This window comes from Bufo bufo, chromosome 2 (genome assembly GCF_905171765.1).
Source record: "Bufo bufo chromosome 2, aBufBuf1.1, whole genome shotgun sequence".
NCBI classification, from domain to species: Eukaryota; Metazoa; Chordata; class Amphibia; order Anura; family Bufonidae; genus Bufo; species Bufo bufo.
The window spans coordinates 11,905,442-11,926,942 of NC_053390.1; the positions used below are offsets into that span (position 1 = coordinate 11,905,442).

Sequence of the window (21,501 nt, forward strand, 5' to 3'; positions counted from 1 at the left end):
ATAAAGAAAACTCTTTGAATGAGAAGGTGTGTCCAAACTTTTGGTCTGTACTGTATGTGATTTAGTGATTATATACAATTGAGTGATTGATTGGTAAAACAGGATTGTTTGGTAAAACTACAATAATACAAATAACATGTGTAAGTATTAAGCATGGATAGCATGCACTATAACATTAACAGTTATCAGTGAAAGCACATGGTAAAATGGCTGCCTGTACATAAGATTGCATGGCTATCTAACAGTAATAAGAACTCCCTGAGTAACAATTAAAACTATCTCGACAGCTCTGTTTAACATCATGTCCCTGAGACAAAGGTAGATCTCTCACCAGATATGATTTTACAAGGATGGTGAAGTTTGAGAAGGAGACATGCATAGGACAGCTCTGAACGGTGTCCTGGAGACTGGAGACTTCTCTTTCCAAGAATGCTTTGCACTCCCACAATGCAGTGCACCACCCACAATGCAGTCTTTGTAACAGGAAAAACAAAGTGTAATTCAACGTAACACCGCTAGATGGTGCTATAACCACACTAAACACTTCAGAAATAACAAGACTGAGGCAGACATGATCTATAATGATTTTCTAACCCTGCTGGGCAGAACAAAGGCTATGACTTATGTCTGCTTCTCCAGACTCTTCCTGAGCACTCTCAGCAATAATAGGAGTTATGGGAATATACACAAGCTTCTCCTCCCAGCTGATCTAAGACTGGAGCATAGTGAACACAATACAGAGAGCAAAGTTAGATATCTTAGTTTTTCCTCTCTGTCAATATAAAATCCAGTTTGTTTTCCCACTTCTTCGCTATTCAAGAGAAGATTATGGAGTTGAGGCTCCACTCCTTAGTATAAAGTTCCTTTTAGCCTGTTAATTAATATAAACTGCTAATTTAGCTTGACCGAGTATTTGATGGTTCCATCAGTAAGGTTGGAAGTAAGCTAAGGCCAGCCTCTCCACTTTGAGATCTTTCAAGTTGGATGACACATTGTGCCACATTTTCTGGACCTACAATCTGTCTAGGTGTGTACCAGAGTCGCAGTGTGCAGGTGGAGTCATCCATAGTGAGGACTTTTATAAAGCTGGGGAATCATAAATTTGCTATCAGAGCAGATGATGGGGTTTTAGTCACCACTTCAGTTCTAGGAGAGTTGATAGCAGGGGCGTAACTAGAAGTGACTGGGCCCCACAGCAAATATTTGTAAGGGCCCTCGAGCGTGCTTCGCACCTCCTCCTCCTGTGTAAACCCCACTCCTTTGGCACAGTGTAGAGGTATACTGTATATTGTGTGGCACAGTGTAGAGGTATACTGTATATTGTGGGGCACAGTGTAGCGGTATACTGTATATTGTGGGGCACAGTGTAGCGGTATACTGTATATTGTGTGGCACGGTGTAGCGGTATACTGTATATTGTGGGGCACAGTGTAGCGGTATACTGTATATTGTGAGGCACAGTGTAGGCTATATGTGTATAACATAAACATATTTCATATGAAAACTTACAGTTACTTGGCTTGGTCCTTGGGGATCTCGGACACCACTTCAACACTTTGGCCGGGGGCTCAGCGGAGCTGATGTTGTGCTTTATCCCAATGAGAAAGATTTCATAATAAGGATTTGGAGAAGGGGCAGAGGGATAGCAGAGCAGAGAGAGGCTGGTGCTGCTACTAGGGGGTCATACCCCCTAGTATTACCCCCAAGTAGTAATAATTCTCCTTATAATGTGACAGTGCAAAAATACCCCCTTGTAATGAACTTGTAGCGGATTGTATTTAGCCTGTCCTGTTTAATTCATGTAAAACGGCATTCGGTTAATTGTATTGCTATGTATTGTCAACTGCAATGTTTACTATGTTAAATGCATTGCTTTTCTGTCCCTCCGCCATCTCCCATCAGTCCTTGCTATTGTCTGGCCCCACCCTTCCTTGTACCATAATCTTCTATGTGCCCTATTGTATGTAAATGAGGCTGTTGGGGGGTATAAAGTAGGTGTGCTGTGTCTAAATAAAGTCAGTTCTGCTCCTGATGCTGTGTGTCGTCCAGTCATTGGGATTGCTGTGGAGATATTATTGGATTACTTTGCCTGCTGGAATTCCTACTCTATGGATTTATAAGACTTGTTCCTGAGCCTCTCTGGGATCTTAAGTGGAGATTCGCTGTGGAATATCAGCTCTCCGCTACAGAGCTAATGTCCCCATAGTGCCCCATAGTGTCCCAGTATAAAATACCCCTATATAGTGCTCCCAGTAAATGCCCCCAGAGTGCTCCTCTCCCCCCTTCCTGCTAGTGCCCCCCATAATGTACCAGTATAAAATGCCCCATATATAGTGCCCCAGTAGATGCCCCTCAGTGTCCGGCCTCTGATAGGCTGCCGGCCTAATGTCCCCCATAATGCCCCCCAATAATGTGCCAGTAAGTGTTTCAGCATTATCATCATTTTTAATAGGTTCACTCTACCAATCCATGATCTGTATGGGATTTTCAATCAACTTATTATATTACCTATCTGACGAAGTAGTGGTTTAATGTAAACCAGTTGTCAGGGTGAGGAGATAGTTGAAGGCCTAAATACTTTATATCATTAGTTGACCACGGGAAGTCAGTGTTAGATTTAGCCCGGTGTATCATGCTCTGGGGGCAGGAGATATTCAAGGCTGTTGATTTTGTTGGGTCTATCTTAAAGTTCGATAGAAAATGGAATTTATCAAAAATCCTTGATAAAATAGGGAAAGATATATCTGGGTTAGAGGTTATCACGAGTAAATCGTCTGCATATGCCGCCGTTTTGTGACACTGACCACCAATTGTAACTCCTTTAATTTCTGGATGTTGTCGGATGTTTTGTATGAGTGTCTCCATAGTGTGGACAAATAAGAGGGGGAAAAGCGGGCAGCCTTGCCTTATTCCATTAGTGATCTGGAAGCTGGATGACAGGATTCCATTTATCCTAATTGAGGCAGAAGGGCTAGCGTATAATGCGAATATAGCATTTATGAAGGGTTCCGGAAAATGGACCTTTTCTAACGTTTTCCTCATGTGCCACCAATCTATCCTATCAAATGCTTTCTCCGCATCTGTATTATTACAAGATTTGGGGCCCCACTTTTGATTTTGCCCAGGGCAACATTTTGAGAGGTGGCCTTGATTGGTTGTATCTGTATCTGAGACATTGTATGCTGAGTCTAGTTTCAACTTATGGGTCAGAAAAGACCATTGTATGTTAAAAATATTATATCCTGAGGCTGTCAGATATTATCTGTGGATCCGCCATGTTGTCTTAGTCAGACATCTTCTATTTCTACCTTAAAGCTTAGCTAAAGAGTTAAATTGCATACTGGTAAACTGTTACTGAGAAAGTAGAGCTCCCATGTCCTCCTGATTAGGACGAGCCATGAGATCAGGGATTCTTACTGACCAGTTTATGATTATGTTTGATCCTCGGTGTTGGGATAGGTAATAAATAAAGTGTTAATGGTTCATATGTCTCGAATGGAGACTTGACTAAAAGTGGAGAATATTAGGGAATTAATTATTTCCACGTGACGTGGCTGTGACAAGAAACTGGTGTCCACTTAGAAGATGTTGGAGATGCGGCTGATGTTCCTCAGTAGTTATGAATAGTAAAGTATTGGTGAGGTCACATCTTATGTATAATAATGATATAATATAGGTGTGTCGCCATTCACTCCTACGGATTACGGTATACTGCGCCAAACCTGTACTATCTACCTTGTAGTATCTACCTGTACATGTCTACCTACTGTCCACTGTGGTTTAGTGGTGTTCCTTTCTCATCACAAATAAACTGATACTCCGCACAGTAGAATTTTCGTTTTTGGTCGGAAAAATTTATTATTTTATCAGAAAAATTATTTTAGTTAAAAATATTAGACTTGTAGCGAAAAAATTTGTCTATTAGCAAATAAATTAGTCTGCTCCAGTATTACGATTCCTATGACGACCGACGTTGAGCGGGTGACTCGCACCTGTTGGGTAGACACACGGCAATCCCATCAGTGCAGCCCCGCACATCACAGAAGAGTTAGTGCTGAACGCCACTCGGCCCTCCTGGAAGTTGGACGCGGACGCCTGGGGTCAAATAACTACTTGGCACAGAGGAGTCTCGTTGGTTATCGGAATAAACCACACAAATGGCTCCACTTTTAGTCAGTGTTTTGCATCAGTATTTGATCAGAATTTGTAAGCAAAAAGCAGATTCCACTTCTTCACCTCCATCTAAAGCTCCGCCCCTTACATCACGTGACTAATACCAGCCTTTTCCTCGCTCCTGCTCAGCTCCGCCCCCTCCAGCAGTAATCACAAAACATGACATCTGACAGGTCCTTTACCACATTCTGATTTGCACTGCAGAGCCCCGCCCCCTGCACTGATCACATGAGGGTAACATCACCCAGATCCTTCACAAACTCATATTAAATGCTGAGCCCCGCCCCTCCACTGAGCACATGACAGTGACGTCACCCCAGGTCCTTCACTCTATCGTATCTCCACTGCTGAGCCCCGCCCCCTGCACTGATCACATGACAGCGACATCACCCCAGGTCCTTCACCACCTCTTTTCTTCTCCACTGCTGAGCCCCGCCTCCTGTACTGAACACATGGCGGTGACGTCACCGCAGGTCCTTCAGCTCTGGCAGTGCAGCAGATACTGGGCAGGTCCTGGTCGGTAGTCACTGCTGAGCCCCGCCCCCTGTACTGATCACATGACGGTGACGTCACCCCAGGTCCTTCAGCTCTGGCAGTGCAGCAGATACTGGGCAGGTCCTGGTTGGTAGTCACTGCTGAGCCCCGCCCCCTGCACTGATCACATGACGGTGACGTCACCGCAGGTCCTTCAGCTCTGGCAGTGCAGCAGATACTGGGCAGGTCCTGGTCGGTAGTCAGGGCTCTTGTTCTCTCTGGTATCAGCCATTCCTCCAGCCTGCAGGTAAGATGAGCTGTGAGGAGACAGTGTGGTGGAGAGCTCAGACATGTCACCTCTGGAGATTCTCCTCCATTACACACAAGGAATCCTTCTCCGCTCCTCAGCTTAGTATGATGGGGGAGGAGTAGTGGGGATAATGGGGGTTGTCATCATTCGCTGGCCCTGACTGTCCTGGTGAGGGGCCCCTGTATCCAGGAGGAGAATGAATGGAGCGGGGCCCGGCCTGAGCTCAGCTCTCTCCAGTCTCTTCTCTAGGAGTTCTGGACACAGCTGAGCACAGCCCAGAGGTGGGACCTGCATCTACCAGACATTTATCTCCTGTGGAGCCACCAGAGATCTCCATGTTGGGGCCCCTGGAATCCATGTGGTGGGGGCTCTGAGAAGCGGGGCCCCTCCAGGCTCAGGAAGTGCGGTTCTGGAGGTGACATCTGGTCTTGTCCCCTGGATGATTTCCTCTCCTCTTCTCATAAAGGCGCCTGCAGTACTAGAAGCCTCCAGCTCCTCCAGTTCTCTCCTCTTCTCCTGAACGACCACCAAGGATGGACAGGAAGGAGATCAGCAGAAGAATATTAGACCTCACCTTGGAGATCATCTCCCTGCTGAGCGGAGAGGTAAACTTTTCTAGATTTCTCTCCTCTGTATTGTATTCTGTAACAAGTCAGAAATCGGGAAGGAGAATCCATCATAGGAAGTGATAGGAAGAGTCCAGGGTCCTGGAGAACGGCCTCCAGACCTTCCAAGTGATGGAGAACCTGGAGATCAGACCCCAATATGGTGAGTGATGTGTCATGTGACCAGTGACCAATAGTCATGTTGTAGGAGCCATGAGGAGGTAAGTAGGCACGTTGTACCAGGAGGAGAGGGCCGGAGGAGAGCACATGGCCCCTGAAGGGTTTATTCCCTAAGTGTCTCTCTCCATCCACAGGAGTACACAATAGTGAAGAAGACATCGGGGGACTGTGTGACTCCCATCATCCATCTCCAGGAGTCAGGAGGGCGGAGCAGGACCCCTCACCCCATCACAGAGCCTCCCCCTCACCCCCTGATACATGAGCAGAAGATCCTAGAACTCACCCACAAGATGATGGAGCTGCTGACTGGAGAGGTGACACTGCTGGGAATGCTGGGAAATTCTCCAGTAACAGCACTGGAGGGGTCTGGGTGATGACGGTGTCATTGTGTTGTCAGGTTCCTATAAGGTGTCAGGATGTCACTGTCTATTTCTCCATGGAGGAGTGGGAGTATATAGAAGGACACAAGGACCTGTACAAGGAGGCCATGATGGAGGAGCACCAGCCTCTTATATCACAAGGTAAGAGCCGTCATGTGCAGTGTATACACGTGTGTGCAGTGACATGTAATGGAGGAGCACCAGCCTCTTATATCACAGGGTAAGAGCCGTCATGTGCAGTGTATACACGTGTGTGCAGTGACATGTAATGGAGGAGCACCAGCCTCTTATATCACAAGGTAAGAGCCATCATGTGCAGTGTATACACGTGTGTGCAGTGACATGTAATGGAGGAGCACCAGTCTCTTATATCACAAGGTAAGAGCCGTCATGTGCAGTGTATACACGTGTGTGCAGTGACATGTAATGGAGGAGCACCAGCCTCTTATATCACAGGGTAAGAGCCGTCATGTGCAGTGTATACACGTGTGTGCAGTGACATGTAATGGAGGAGCACCAGCCTCTTATATCACAGGGTAAGACCCGTCATGTGCAGTGTATACACGTGTGTGCAGTGACATGTAATGGAGGAGCACCAGCCTCTTATATCACAGGGTAAGAGCCGTCATGTGCAGTGTATACACGTGTGTGCAGTGACATGTAATGGAGGAGCACCAGCCTCTTATATCACAAGGTAAGAGCCGTCATGTGCAGTGTATACACGTGTGTGCAGTGACATGTAATGGAGGAGCACCAGTCTCTTATATCACAAGGTAAGAGCCGTCATGTGCAGTGTATACACGTGTGTGCAGTGACATGTAATGGAGGAGCACCAGCCTCTTATATCACAGGGTAAGAGCCGTCATGTGCAGTGTATACACGTGTGTGCAGTGACATGTAATGGAGGAGCACCAGCCTCTTATATCACAAGGTAAGAGCCGTCATGTGCAGTGTATACACGTGTGTGCAGTGACATGTAATGGAGGAGCACCAGCCTCTTATATCACAAGGAAAGAGCCGTCATGTGCAATGTGTACACGTATGTGCAGTGACATGTAATGGAGGAGCACCAGCCCCTTATATCACAAGGAAAGAGCCGTCATGTGCAATGTGTACACGTGTGTGCAGTGACATGTAATGGAGGAGCACCAGCCTCTTATATCACAAGGTAAGACCCGTCATGTGCAGTGTATACACGTGTGTGCAGTGACCTGTAATGGAGGAGCACCAGCCTCTTATATCACAGGGTAAGAGCCGTCATGTGTATCGTATACACGTGTGTGCAGTGACATGTAATGGAGGACCAGCCTCTTATATCACAAGGAAAGAGCCGTCATGTGCAATGTGTACACGTGTGTGCAGTGACATGTAATAGAGGAGGAGGAGCTTAGATACACACGGAGCTCAGAGTCTCCTGCCTCCACACACTGCACGGCCAGGAGCTTAGGATACAAAGGGAGCTCATTTTTTTCCCATCAGTGCAGCTTTATGAGGGTCTCAGTTTTGTGGGATGAGTTCTACTTTGTCTCGGCCTCATTATAGGAGACATGGGACTCACTGATTAACCTTTTATTTCTCTTTTTCTGAAGGCATCATGAAGAAAACCAGCAATACGAGCCTTCTCCTGAATGAGCCAAGGATGGACAGGATGGAGACCAGCAGAAGAATATTAGACCTCACCTTGGAGATCATCTCCCTGCTGAGCGGAGAGGTAAACTTTTCTAGATTTCTCTCCTCTTTATTGTATTCTGTAACAAGTCAGACATCTGGAAGGAGAATCCATCATAGGAAGTGATAGGAAGAGTCCAGGGTCCTGGAGAACGGCCTCCAGACCTTCCAAGTGATGGAGAACCTGAAGATCAGCCCCCAGTATGGTGAGTGATGTGTCATGTGACGAGGGACCAATAGTCATGTTGTAGGAGCCATGAGGAGGTAAGTAGGCACGTTGTACCAGGAGGAGAGGGCCGGAGGAGAGCACATGGCCCTTGAAGGGTTTATTCCCTAAGTGTCTCTCTCCATCCACAGGAGTACACAATAGTGAAGAAGACATCGGGGGACTGTGTGACTCCCATCATCCATCTCCAGGAGTCAGGAGGGCGGAGCAGGACCCCTCCCCCCATCACAGAGCCTCCCCCTCACCCCCTGATCCATGAGCAGAAGATCCTAGAACTCTCCCACAAGATGATGGAGCTGCTGACTGGAGAGGTGACACTGCTGGGAATGCTGGGAAATTCTCCAGTAACAGCACTGGAGGGGTCTGGGTGATGACGGTGTCATTGTGTTGTCAGGTTCCTATAAGGTGTCAGGATGTCACTGTCTATTTCTCCATGGAGGAGTGGGAGTATATAGAAGGACACAAGGACCTGTACAAGGAGGCCATGATGGAGGAGCACCAGCCTCTTATATCACAAGGTAAGAGCCGTCATGTGCAGTGTATACACGTGTGTGCAGTGACATGTAATGGAGGAGCACCAGCCTCTTATATCACAGGGTAAGAGCCGTCATGTGCAGTGTATACACGTGTGTGCAGTGACATGTAATGGAGGAGCACCAGCCTCTTATATCACAAGGTAAGAGCCATCATGTGCAGTGTATACACGTGTGTGCAGTGACATGTAATGGAGGAGCACCAGTCTCTTATATCACAAGGTAAGAGCCGTCATGTGCAGTGTATACACGTGTGTGCAGTGACATGTAATGGAGGAGCACCAGCCTCTTATATCACAGGGTAAGAGCCGTCATGTGCAGTGTATACACGTGTGTGCAGTGACATGTAATGGAGGAGCACCAGCCTCTTATATCACAGGGTAAGACCCGTCATGTGCAGTGTATACACGTGTGTGCAGTGACATGTAATGGAGGAGCACCAGCCTCTTATATCACAGGGTAAGAGCCGTCATGTGCAGTGTATACACGTGTGTGCAGTGACATGTAATGGAGGAGCACCAGCCTCTTATATCACAAGGTAAGAGCCGTCATGTGCAGTGTATACACGTGTGTGCAGTGACATGTAATGGAGGAGCACCAGTCTCTTATATCACAAGGTAAGAGCCGTCATGTGCAGTGTATACACGTGTGTGCAGTGACATGTAATGGAGGAGCACCAGCCTCTTATATCACAGGGTAAGAGCCGTCATGTGCAGTGTATACACGTGTGTGCAGTGACATGTAATGGAGGAGCACCAGCCTCTTATATCACAAGGTAAGAGCCGTCATGTGCAGTGTATACACGTGTGTGCAGTGACATGTAATGGAGGAGCACCAGCCTCTTATATCACAAGGAAAGAGCCGTCATGTGCAATGTGTACACGTATGTGCAGTGACATGTAATGGAGGAGCACCAGCCCCTTATATCACAAGGAAAGAGCCGTCATGTGCAATGTGTACACGTGTGTGCAGTGACATGTAATGGAGGAGCACCAGCCTCTTATATCACAAGGTAAGACCCGTCATGTGCAGTGTATACACGTGTGTGCAGTGACCTGTAATGGAGGAGCACCAGCCTCTTATATCACAGGGTAAGAGCCGTCATGTGTATCGTATACACGTGTGTGCAGTGACATGTAATGGAGGACCAGCCTCTTATATCACAAGGAAAGAGCCGTCATGTGCAATGTGTACACGTGTGTGCAGTGACATGTAATAGAGGAGGAGGAGCTTAGATACACACGGAGCTCAGAGTCTCCTGCCTCCACACACTGCACGGCCAGGAGCTTAGGATACAAAGGGAGCTCATTTTTTTCCCATCAGTGCAGCTTTATGAGGGTCTCAGTTTTGTGGGATGAGTTCTACTTTGTCTCGGCCTCATTATAGGAGACATGGGACTCACTGATTAACCTTTTATTTCTCTTTTTCTGAAGGCATCATGAAGAAAACCAGCAATACGAGCCTTCTCCTGAATGAGCCAAGGATGGACAGGATGGAGACCAGCAGAAGAATATTAGACCTCACCTTGGAGATCATCTCCCTGCTGAGCGGAGAGGTAAACTTTTCTAGATTTCTCTCCTCTTTATTGTATTCTGTAACAAGTCAGACATCTGGAAGGAGAATCCATCATAGGAAGTGATAGGAAGAGTCCAGGGTCCTGGAGAACGGCCTCCAGACCTTCCAAGTGATGGAGAACCTGAAGATCAGCCCCCAGTATGGTGAGTGATGTGTCATGTGACGAGGGACCAATAGTCATGTTGTAGGAGCCATGAGGAGGTAAGTAGGCACGTTGTACCAGGAGGAGAGGGCCGGAGGAGAGCACATGGCCCCTGAAGGGTTTATTCCCTAAGTGTCTCTCTCCATCCACAGGAGTACACAATAGTGAAGAAGACATCGGGGGACTGTGTGACTCCCATCATCCATTTCCAGGAGTCAGGAGGGCGGAGCAGGACCCCTCCCCCCATCACAGAGCCTCCCCCTCACCCCCTGATCCATGAGCAGAAGATCCTAGAACTCTCCCACAAGATGATGGAGCTGCTGACTGGAGAGGTGACACTGCTGGGAATGCTGGGAAATTCTCCAGTAACAGCACTGGAGGGGTCTGGGTGATGACGGTGTCATTGTGTTGTCAGGTTCCTATAAGGTGTCAGGATGTCACTGTCTATTTCTCCATGGAGGAGTGGGAGTATATAGAAGGACACAAGGACCTGTACAAGGAGGCCATGATGGAGGAGCACCAGCCTCTTATATCACAGGGTAAGAGCCGTCATGTGCAGTGTGTACACGTGTGTGCAGTGACATGTAATGGAGGAGCACCAGCTTCTTATATCACAAGGTAAGAGCCGTCATGTGCAGAGTATACACGTGTGTGCAGTGACATGTAATGGAGGAGCACCAGCCTCTTATATCACAGGGTAAGAGCGGTCATGTGCAGTGTATACATGTGTGTGCAGTGACATGTAATGGAGGAGCACAGGCCTCTTATATCACAAGGTAAGAGCCGTCATGTGCAGTGTATACACGTGTGTGCAGTGACATGTAATGGAGGAGAACCAGCCTCTTATATCACAAGGTAAGAGCCGTCATGTGCAGTGTATACACGTGTGTGCAGTGACATGTAATGTAGGAGCACCAGCCTCTTATATCACAGGGTAAGAGCCGTCATGTGCAGTGTATACACGTGTGTGCAGTGACATGTAATGGAGGAGCACCAGCCTCTTATATCACAAGATAAGAGCCGTCATGTGCAGTGTGTACACGTGTGTGCAGTGACATGTAATGGAGGAGCATCCAGTCAGTATCTGGTGTGGCCACCGTTTGCCTCACGTAGTGCAACACATCTCCGTGGTCAACACATCTCCGTTGATCAGGTTGTTGATTGTGGCCTGTGGAATGTTGGTCCACTCCTCTTCAGTAGCTGTGTGAAGTTGCAGAATATTGTCAGGAACTGGAACACGCTGTCGTATACGCCGATCCACAGCATCCCAAACATGCTCAATGGGTGACCTGTCCGGTGAGTATGCTGGCCATGCAAGAACTGGGATGTTTTCAGCTTCCAGGAATTGTGTACAGATCCTTGCAATATGGGGCCCTGCATTATCATGCTGCACCATGAGATGATGGTCGTGGATGAATGGGACAATGGGCCTCAGGATCTTGTCTCCGTATCTCTGTGCATTCAAAATGCCATCAATAAAATGCACCTGTGTTCGTTGTCCATAACATACGCCTGCCCATACCATAACCCCACCGCCACCATGGGCCACTCGATCAACAACGTTGACTTCAGTAAACCGTTTACCCACATGACGCCACACACGCTGTCTGCCATCCCGGGACTCATCTGTGAACAGAACGCCTCTCCAACGCGCCAGATGCCATCGAATGTGAGCATTTGCCCACTCAAGTCGGTTAGGACGACGAGCTGCAGTCAGGTCCAGACCCTGATGAGGATGACGAGCATGCAGGCTGGTGTGGTTACATGTGGTCTGCGGTTGTGAGGCCTGTTGGATGTACTACCAAATTCTCTGAAACGCCTTTGGAGGCGGCTTATGGTAGAGAAATGAACATTCATTGCACGGGCAACAGCTCTGGTAGACATTCCTGCAGTCAGCATGCCAATTGCACGCTCCCTCAAACGTTGCGACTTCTGTGGCGTTGTGATTTATCAAACTGCACATTTCAGAGTGGCCTCTTATTGTGGGAAGTCTAAGGCACACCTGTGCAATATTCATGCTGTCTAATCGGCACCTTGATATGCCTCACCTGTGAGGTGGGATGGATTATCTCGGCAAAGGATAAGTGCTCACTAACACAGATTTGTGAACAATATTTGAGAGTAATGGGTCTTTTGTGTATGTAGAAAATGTTTCAGATCTTTGAGTTCAGCTCATGCAAAATCGGAGCAAAACCGAAAGTGTTGCGTTTATATTTTTTGTTCATTGTATAATACTCTATACTTTGGAAAAATAACACAAACTTAAATTTTTATCTTAACAGAAAATCCCAGTAAGAATACTGAAAATGTCATGGTACCACTAGACAATGAAAATATCACGCAGCGCTCTTCAGGGGATAACTTCATGATCCTTAATGTACATCCAGGACTTCACAGTACATCCTATAATCCTTCTACTCATGAGGAACCTTCTCCTGACCGATCACAGATTGTTACTACAAGTGCTGGTCAGAAAGGGGGTGAAAAATTTCAGTGTGGTAAAGAGTTGACAGAAAACTTAGGTCTTTCTACACACAAAATAATTAACACACGAGAGAATCCATACTCCTGCTCAGAATGTGGGAAATGTTTCATTAGTAAAGCCAAACTTGGTTATCATGAGAGAATTCACACAGGGGAGAAACCATATTCATGTTCAGAATGTGGGAAGTGCTTCATAGATAAATCGAGTCTTGTTAGACATGAGAGATGTCACACAGGAGAGAAACCATATTCATGTTCAGAATGTGGGAAATGTTTTACATGGAATTCAACTCTTGTTGCGCATGAGAGACGTCACAGAGGAGAGAAGCCGTATTCATGTTCAGAATGTGGGAAATGTTTTACACGAAAATCAGATCTTGTTACACACGAGAGAAGTCACACAGGAGAGAAGCCGTATTCATGTTCAGAATGCGGAAAATGTTTTACACAGAAACCCAGTCTTGTTGCACACGAGAGACGTCACACAGGAGAGAAACCATATTCATGTTCAGAATGTGGGAAATGTTTTACACATAAATCAGATCTTGTTACACATGAGAAACGTCATACAGGAGTGAAACCATATTTATGTTCAATATGTGGAAAGTGTTTTACTCATAAATCAAGTTTTGTTGCACATGAGAGAATTCACACTGGAGAGCAGCCATATGCATGTTCAGAATGTGGGAAATGTTTTACACAAAAGTCTGATCGTGTTACACATCAAAGAATTCACACAGGAGAAAAGCCATATTCATGTTCAGAATGTGGGAAATGTTTTACACGGAAATCAAATCTTGTTGCACATCAGAAATTTCACAAAGGAGAGAAACCATATTCTTGCTTACATTGTGGGAAGAGGTTTACATATAAATCAAATTTTGTTAAACATGAGAGAACTCACACAGGAGAGAAGCCGTATTCATGTTCAGAATGTGGGAAATGTTTTACAGAGAAGTCAAAACTTGTTAGACATGAGAAAAGTCACACAGGAGAGAAACTATTTCCCCATATTTAGCATATGTCGTTATTAGTGGATCTCAAACAGCCAATAGGACGGTTTAGTTTTGATGAAATTTTCCCGCCTCCCTTGTTTACTTCCAGAGCAGTGAAGATGAACTGTCCCGATGGACCTTGCTTCTTATCACTGTATTCACACCTCCACCCACACTGCGGGAGAGTCCAGAGTAACATGGGGAGAAGTAACGACGCTCCATGTAATGGTTTTATAATGTATGAGGACATATTAATGTTTTATCTTTATTCAAACCGTATCACTGACAGACACTGTCTTTTTGGCGCATATTATACTTTCTACTTGTGCTGTGAAATTCATTGCTCCTACAGACTAACCCTCCTGTGTGGCGTGTTAGAGAAAATATTTTCTGCTTATTAAAGCTTCCCTGGTGGCACTATTGTGGGGCTGTAAATTCTGCAGGGGTAAGCGGACTGCATATCAAGTGCTGCCTGTTGTAGCGGCCTTAAACAGAATTTTTTGTTTGATTTACTTTTACGGCATTCACTGTGGTAAAATACACTGCTCAAAAAAATAAAGGGAACACAAAAATAACACATCCTAGATCTGAATTAATTAAATATTCTTTACATAGTTGAATGTGCTGACAACAAAATCACACAAAAATTAAAAAATGGAAATCAAATTTTTCAACCCATGGAGGTCTGGATTTGGAGTCACACTCAAAATTAAAGTGGAAAAACACACTACAGGCTGATCCAACTTTGATGTAATGTCCTTAAAACAAGTCAAAATTAGGCTCAGTAGTGTGTGTGTGTCCTCCACGTGCCTGTATGACCTCCCTACAACGCCTGTGCATGCTCCTGATGAGGTGGCGGACGGTCTCCTGAGGGATCTCCTCCCAGACCTGGACTAAAGCATCTGCCAACTCCTGGACAGTCTGTGGTGCAACGTGATGTTGGTGGATAGAGCGAGACATGATGTCCCAGATGTGCTCAATTGGATTCAGGTCTGGGGAACGGGCGGGCCAGTTCATAGCATCAATGCCTTCGTCTTGCAGGAACTGCTGACACACTCCAGCCACATGAGGTCTAGCATTGTCTTGCATTAGGAGGAACCCAGGGCCAACCGCACCAGCATATGGTCTCACAAGGGGTCTGAGGATCTCATCTCGGTACCTAATGGCAGTCAGGCTACCTCTGGCGAGCACATGGAGGGCTGTGCGGCCCTACAAAGAAATACCACCCCACACCATTACTGACCCAATGCCAAACCGGTCATGCTGGAGGATGTTGCAGGCAGCAGAACGTTCTCCACGGCGTCTCCAGACTCTGTCACGTCTGTCACATGGGCTCAGTGTGAACCTGCTTTCATCTGTGAAGAGCACAGGGCGCCAGTGGCGAATTTGCTAATCTTGGTGTTCTCTGGCAAATGCCAAACGTCCTGCACAGTGTTGGTCTGTAAGCACAACCCCCACCTGTGGACGTCGGGCCCTCATATCACCCTCATGGAGTCTGTTTCTGACCGTTTGAGCAGACACATGCACATTTGTGGCCTGCTGGAGGTCATTTTGCAGGGCTCTGGCAGTGCTCCTCCTTTTCCTCCTTGCACAAAGGTGGAGGTAGCGGTCCTGCTGCTGGGTTGTTGCCCTCCTACGGCCTCCTCCACGTCTCCTGATGTACTGGCCTGTCTCCTGGTAGCGCCTCCATGCTCTGGACACTACGCTGACAGACACTGCAAACCTTCTTGCCACAGCTCGCATTGATGTGTCATCCTGGATAAGCTGCACTACCTGAGCCACTTGTGTGGGTTGTAGACTCCGTCTCATGCTACCACTAGAGTGAAAGCACCGCCAGCATTCAAAAGTGACCAAAACATCAGCCAGGAAGCATAGGAACTGAGAAGTGGTCTGTGGTCACCACCTGTTGTCTATCCCATTTGCACAACAGCATGTGAAATTGATTGTCACTCAGTGTTGCTTCCTAAGTGGACAGTTTGATTTCACTGAAGTGTGATTGACTTGGAGTTACATTGTGTTAAGTGTTCCCTTTATTTTTTTGAGCAGTGTATATTAGATTCCTCTCTAGTTATCGTCGTTAACACTATTATGGTAGTATGTAACGGGTATCGCTAGAGAAGCTGTCTGCATATGTAACGTCCCAGAGTGACATTACCACTCTACAAGCTAATTTGTATGCCATTACAATGTATTTCCTAATATGTGCATATTCATTCCTATTCAGGGGGGAACTAACTCTCCTTAGATAGAGAGCACCTTAAAGGGCTTCTGTCACCCCCCAAAAGTCATTTTTCATTTTTGGGCTAATTAAAATCCTTATAGTGCGATTATTCAATATATAGTGCTCTTACCCTTATCTGTTGTCTAGTTTCTTTAAAAACCGCACTTTTATAATATGTTAATTACCTGGCTACTAGCAAGTAGGGCGGTTACTTGCCGGTAGCCGCCGCATCCTCCTTTCAAAAAAACGCCCCCTCCTCTTGTTGATTGACAGGGCCAGCGAGCGCTCTCCTCCTCTGACTGGCCCTGTCTGCGTTCTAAATCTCGCGCCTGCGCCATACCGGTCTTCAGTCGGCGCAGGCGCACTGATAGGAGGACGCTCGCTCGGCCGCTCCTTCCTCAGTGCGCCTGCGCCAGGTGTAGATGTGACGCCATCGGCGCAGGCGCACTGAGCGCCTGCGCCGACTGAAGACCGGTACAGCGCATGCATGAGATTTGGAAAGGCAGACAGGGCCAGCCAGAGGAGGAGAGCGCTCGCTGGCCCTGTCAATCAACGAGAGGAGGGGGCGTTTTTTTGAAAGGTGGATGCGGCGGCTACCAGCAAGTAACCGCCCTACTTGCTGGTAGCCAGGTAATTAACATATTATAAAAGTGCGGTTTTTAAAGAAACTAGACAACAGATAAGGGTAAGAGCACTATATATTGAATAATCGCACTATAAGGATTTTAATTAGCCCAAAAATGAAAAATGACTTTTGGGGGGTGACAGAAGCCCTTTAATCAGTGTGAGGAGACTTATAGGCCATACATGCTCCTCTGGAATTCTGGGAGGGAAGGGATGCAAATGAGCTCTTAACAAGCTCCGCCTCTGATGCCACCAGATGTAAGACATCTATTTTATAAGTCAATGTTCAGCGCTTACAATAGGCCTTGAGACATGACTTGGATATTGGCCTCTCAACTAGTTAAGCTAGTGCTCTCTGCTCTGCACTGATGAGGGGCAATCACCCCGAAACAGCCGTCTGCAGATGAGGTGCTGGCGTATTTAATATCCAAGTCATTTCTCAAGGCTTATTTTAAGAGCTGAACATTGACTTATAGGATCGCTGCCTTATATCTGGTGGCATCAGAGGCAGAGCTTGTTAAGAGCTCATTTCCATACCTTCCTATTCATTCCTATGTTATGATACAGACCAGCGACTCAACCTATAGACCGAACGGATGTCGGTGCTCACCTCTCGGTCCACCCAGACCCACTGAGGAAGGGGTGTATACCCTGAAACGCGTTTGGGCTAGTTAGGACAGTGAGCCGTTCCCCCCAAGTAACTACAAGTGATCAAGAGGAAACAACGACGGTCGGGGTGACCTGTACATTTTGTCTCGCATTGAGGCTGCGTCTCCAAGAAGGATTGACTACGTCACCACCACCCCAGCCGAGGAGTCACGTGAGATGTCACGTTCAGACTCCATACCACGTGGGACGCCGCGTTGAGCTGTGATCGGCTGTTTCTCTGATACACTATACTGAGCCCAGTGACGGAATGGGGTAAGAGACTTTTTGCTATAATCTATCCATCTGAATAGAGAGTCCTCCCAAGATTGGATACAATTGTTTGTCCTTCTACACTGGAGTTTCGAAGTTGGACAGTTCATAACATTTATACCACCTATTTGATGCTGTCTGATTGTGCCTCTTGGAGCCTTGTATAGGTGCATCAAGATCTGCTGTGAATGATTTTCATTGTGGGGAGTGTCCACTGCTCATGAACCCTTGAACTTTTACCATCATCTGGCAATTTGTCAGGGCCCTTTACCACTGTGCTTGTTTTTCCTTTTTTTTATTGTATTATTATACGGATGTTTTTATGATTGTTTGATGCGATGTCTATTATTTAAGATTAAATATTAGTCTTTTACTGCCGTCTCCTGTTCCCTTATACGGAGTGCCCCTCTATTTGTTATTCCTATGTTATGTTTAAATGTAATAATCTGGTCTACCACTTGGTGGCAGCAACACAACTGGCAGTGCTGGAAATCAAAAATCTCTGAATAAAGTGGCCATAATGGGAGGAAATGCTCAACCCCGAACACTGTAGCATGTTTATAACCGGGGGAGCAGATCCTCCGCATGTGATCCATTGCTAACGACAATCCCCAGCAAAAATGCATACAATGGAGGATGCCGGCAGTGGACAATATGCACCACAAAAACATTCTGCATAAGATGAAATAATGTGTGGATGAAAATATAAGAATACATAAATCACTGAAAAAAGGAGCACCACAATAATATGTGACTGACCATACTGGGTAGACCCTCATGCTGATGTTAAAAGCTGAGACTTTCCTATGATCTGAGCTTATGTCTATCAGATTGATATATTCTTACCCATACAGTCATAACATGCATTACTTATTGTGCTATGTTTCATGTATAATCCCAAGAGACGTATTTGTATTATGTCATCTATTATCTGTATTTTTTCATGTAATTGTTTTCCCTTTTATTATGCAAAAATCTCAAATAAATGGTTTTTGAAACTAAAAGCTGAGACTTTAGCCAATATATTCCAGTCAGGAACATATCGGAGCCCTGCGTACCCCGTCAAGGCCTCTCAGTGTGGCGTGGGTCCTACCACTAAATTACCTATCGTGTGTGAACACAGTCTGATAGGTGCTAAGGACCGACTCACAGCCAAGCTCCTACATACCTCCATAGTAAGATCACTAATACAATGAGTCGCATATTATTGTGGTGCACTTTTTTTCAGTGATTTATAGAGTCTGGAAATCCCCTTCCAGCCTCTAAGTTAGAGAAGGAGTTAGCTTAGTTGAGTCTAGTTTCCTTCCTGCTGGGAGAAGGAAGCAAGGGCTGGGGCATGTCGCCCTGTGCCCTTCCTAAAGTCAATCTAGCTTTCCCCCTCCTGGGGAGAGGCACTGTCTGGTCGCTTACCTTACAACTCGAGGTGAAGTATTTGGTTGCATTCCCCTCCTGGGTTCGCATTGCCTCCCAAGCTGAGCCAAAGCTTGAGGTACTCTAAACGAGAACAGAAAGTCTTAGGATTGCCTATAGCAAGAGCCTAACTGTTACTGATATAGCTGAGCTGAGAGAGCAACAGAGATAATACAGCAGACACGTGTTTGTGAGCAGAGTAAAAGTTTGCCTGCCAGAAGTGTTTTGCTAATACCTGCTGGAGACCAAGATAATTCAAGTTACTGGAAACCGTTTGGATTACAATTTTACTGCAAGTAAAAGCCAACTGTTCAACATTTATTCAAGTTTGGACTCAACTTTATTTCTTCACCATCCAAGTTAACCCCTTCCCTTTGCACTGCTTTGGACCACCGCATCTGGGATTCCAACCATCACCAAAGGTAGGAGCACCGTGACAAAGTGCATCCATTATCTCCAGGGATTATGGGGCCTATTCTACACCACTCTGGTCTATCCTATCTTTTGTACATTCCATCATACAAAGGGAGCCTTGCGTTCCCGCTGCTTAACCGCAGCTGGCGTCACGTACACTTACTCTAAAAGAGGGACATATTTTATAGAAACCTCTAGAGGGGTAAGGGAATTCCCCAGGTGTGCCCCAGTGGTTCTGGAGTATCACACGTATTGTACAGATAGGACATGGACTGGAGGGACAGTGATACTGGTAAATGTCTCGGTCAGGGCATCAATAAACGGCCTATTTTGGCACATAGAGGTGATTGGATGGACAAGCGCTCATCTTCTCACCGTTTTCCTTGAAATAAAAAAGAAAAATATGTGACAGTCAGACAGCGAGTATGCTTTCTGATTGATGGAGGAGAGGGGAAAGGTAACATGCACAGAAGTCCACTTAACCCTTCCTTAGGGTCATGTACAGTCACGCAGGGAAACAGAATCTGTTTGCCTTCTCCTGCAGTCTGAGATCACAGCAGCTGAAGGGGTCAGAGATGCTTTAAAGTGAACCTGTCACGTGGAACATGGTGTCTGGCAGCGGGTTATAGAGCAGGAGGAGCTGAGCAGATTTTATGGGAAAAGATTCAGTATAACTTTATTTAATTTATAAATTTAAATTCCAGCTCATTCTGGGATTTGATGCCAAGGAGGAGGTCCTATCAGTGATTGACATCCTTCCCTCTATAAGGAGGTGGTCCTATCAGTGATTGACATCGTTCCCTCTATAAGGAGGAGGTCCTATCAGTGATTAACATCCTTCCCTCTATAAGGAGGAGGTTCTATCAGTGTATTGACATCCTTCCCTCTATAAGGAGGTGGTCCTATCAGTGATTGACATCGTTCCCTCTATAAGGAGGAGGTCCTATCAGTGATTAACATCCTTCCCTCTATAAGGAGGAGGTTCTATCAGTGTATTGACATCCTTCCCTCTATAAGGAGGAGGTCCTATCAGTGATTGACATCGTTCCCTCTATAAGGAGAAGGTCCTATCAGTGATTGACATAGTTCCCTCTATAAGGAGGAGGTCCTATCAGTGACTGACAGCCTTTCCTCTATAAGGAGGAGGTCCTATCAGTGATTGACAACCTTACCTCTATGAGGAGGAGGTCCTATCAGTGACTGACAGCCTTCCCTCTATAAGGAGGAGGTCCTATCAGTGATTGACAGGACTGCCTCATAGAGGGAAGACTATCAGTGACTGACAACCTTCCCTCTATAAGGAGAAGGTCCTATCAGTGACTGGCAGCCTTCCCTCTATAAGGAGGAGGTCCTATCACTGACTGACAGGACCGCCTCATAGAGGGAAGACTATCAGTGACTGACATCATTCCCTCTTTAAGGAGGAGGTCCTATCAGTGACGGACAACCTTACCTCTATAAGGAGGAGGTCCTATCAGTGATTGACATCCTTCCCTCTATAAGGCCTCATGCACACGTCCGTTTTTTTTTGCGGTCCGCAAAAACGGGGTCCGTAAGTCCGTTATCCGTGTCCGTTTTTTCTTCTGTGGGTCTTCCTTGATTTTTGGAGGATCCACGGGCATAAAGGAAAAAGTTGTTTTGGTGTCCGCCTGGCCTTGCGGAGCCAAACGGATCTGTCCTGATTTACAATGCAAGTCAATGGGGACGGATCCGTTTGACGTTGACACAATATGGTGCAATTGCAAACGGATCCGTCCCCCATTGACTTTCAATGTAAAGTCAGGAGTCACTATTATACCATCGGATCGGAGTTTTCTCCAATCCGATGGTATATTAACTTGAAGCGTCCCCATCACCATGGGAACGCCTCTATGTTAGAATATGCCATCGGATTTGAGTTAGATCGTGAAAACTCATATCCGACAGTATATTCTAACAGAGGCGTTCCCATAGTGATGGGGACGCTTCAAGTTAGAATATACTACGAACTGTGTATATGACTGCCCCCTGCTGCCTAGCAGCACCCGATCTCTTACAGGGGGCTGTGATTCGCACAATTAACCCCTCAGGTGCCGCACCTGAGGGGTTAATTGTGCGTATCATAGCCCCCTATAAGAGATCAGGTGCTGCCAGGCAGGAGGGGGCACACCCTCCTCCCTCCCCAGTTTT

The 21,501-nt window shown here is 46.4% G+C and overlaps 1 protein-coding gene and 2 long non-coding RNA genes across 3 annotated transcripts in view; all 3 read left to right on the forward strand.

Annotated features, from left to right (window-relative positions):
- The window catches only part of LOC120992016 (zinc finger protein 585A-like), a gene marked incomplete at its 5' end in the record, with an annotated part of 326,353 nt that overhangs the window by 224,374 nt on the left and 80,478 nt on the right, over window positions 1-21,501 (forward strand). The window contains one exon of the mRNA XM_040420780.1: window positions 12,903-13,724. Coding sequence (XP_040276714.1) covers window positions 12,903-13,724 — 822 coding nt within the window. The remainder of the gene's footprint in view (window positions 1-12,902; window positions 13,725-21,501) is intronic.
- On the forward strand, window positions 6,208-8,199 carry LOC120992019. The gene is made up of 3 exons (XR_005776898.1): window positions 6,208-6,263; window positions 7,712-7,833; window positions 8,148-8,199. It is a non-coding gene; the product is annotated as an uncharacterized LOC120992019 (long non-coding RNA).
- LOC120992020 lies at window positions 8,479-10,470 on the forward strand. The gene is made up of 3 exons (XR_005776899.1): window positions 8,479-8,534; window positions 9,983-10,104; window positions 10,419-10,470. It is a non-coding gene; the product is annotated as an uncharacterized LOC120992020 (long non-coding RNA).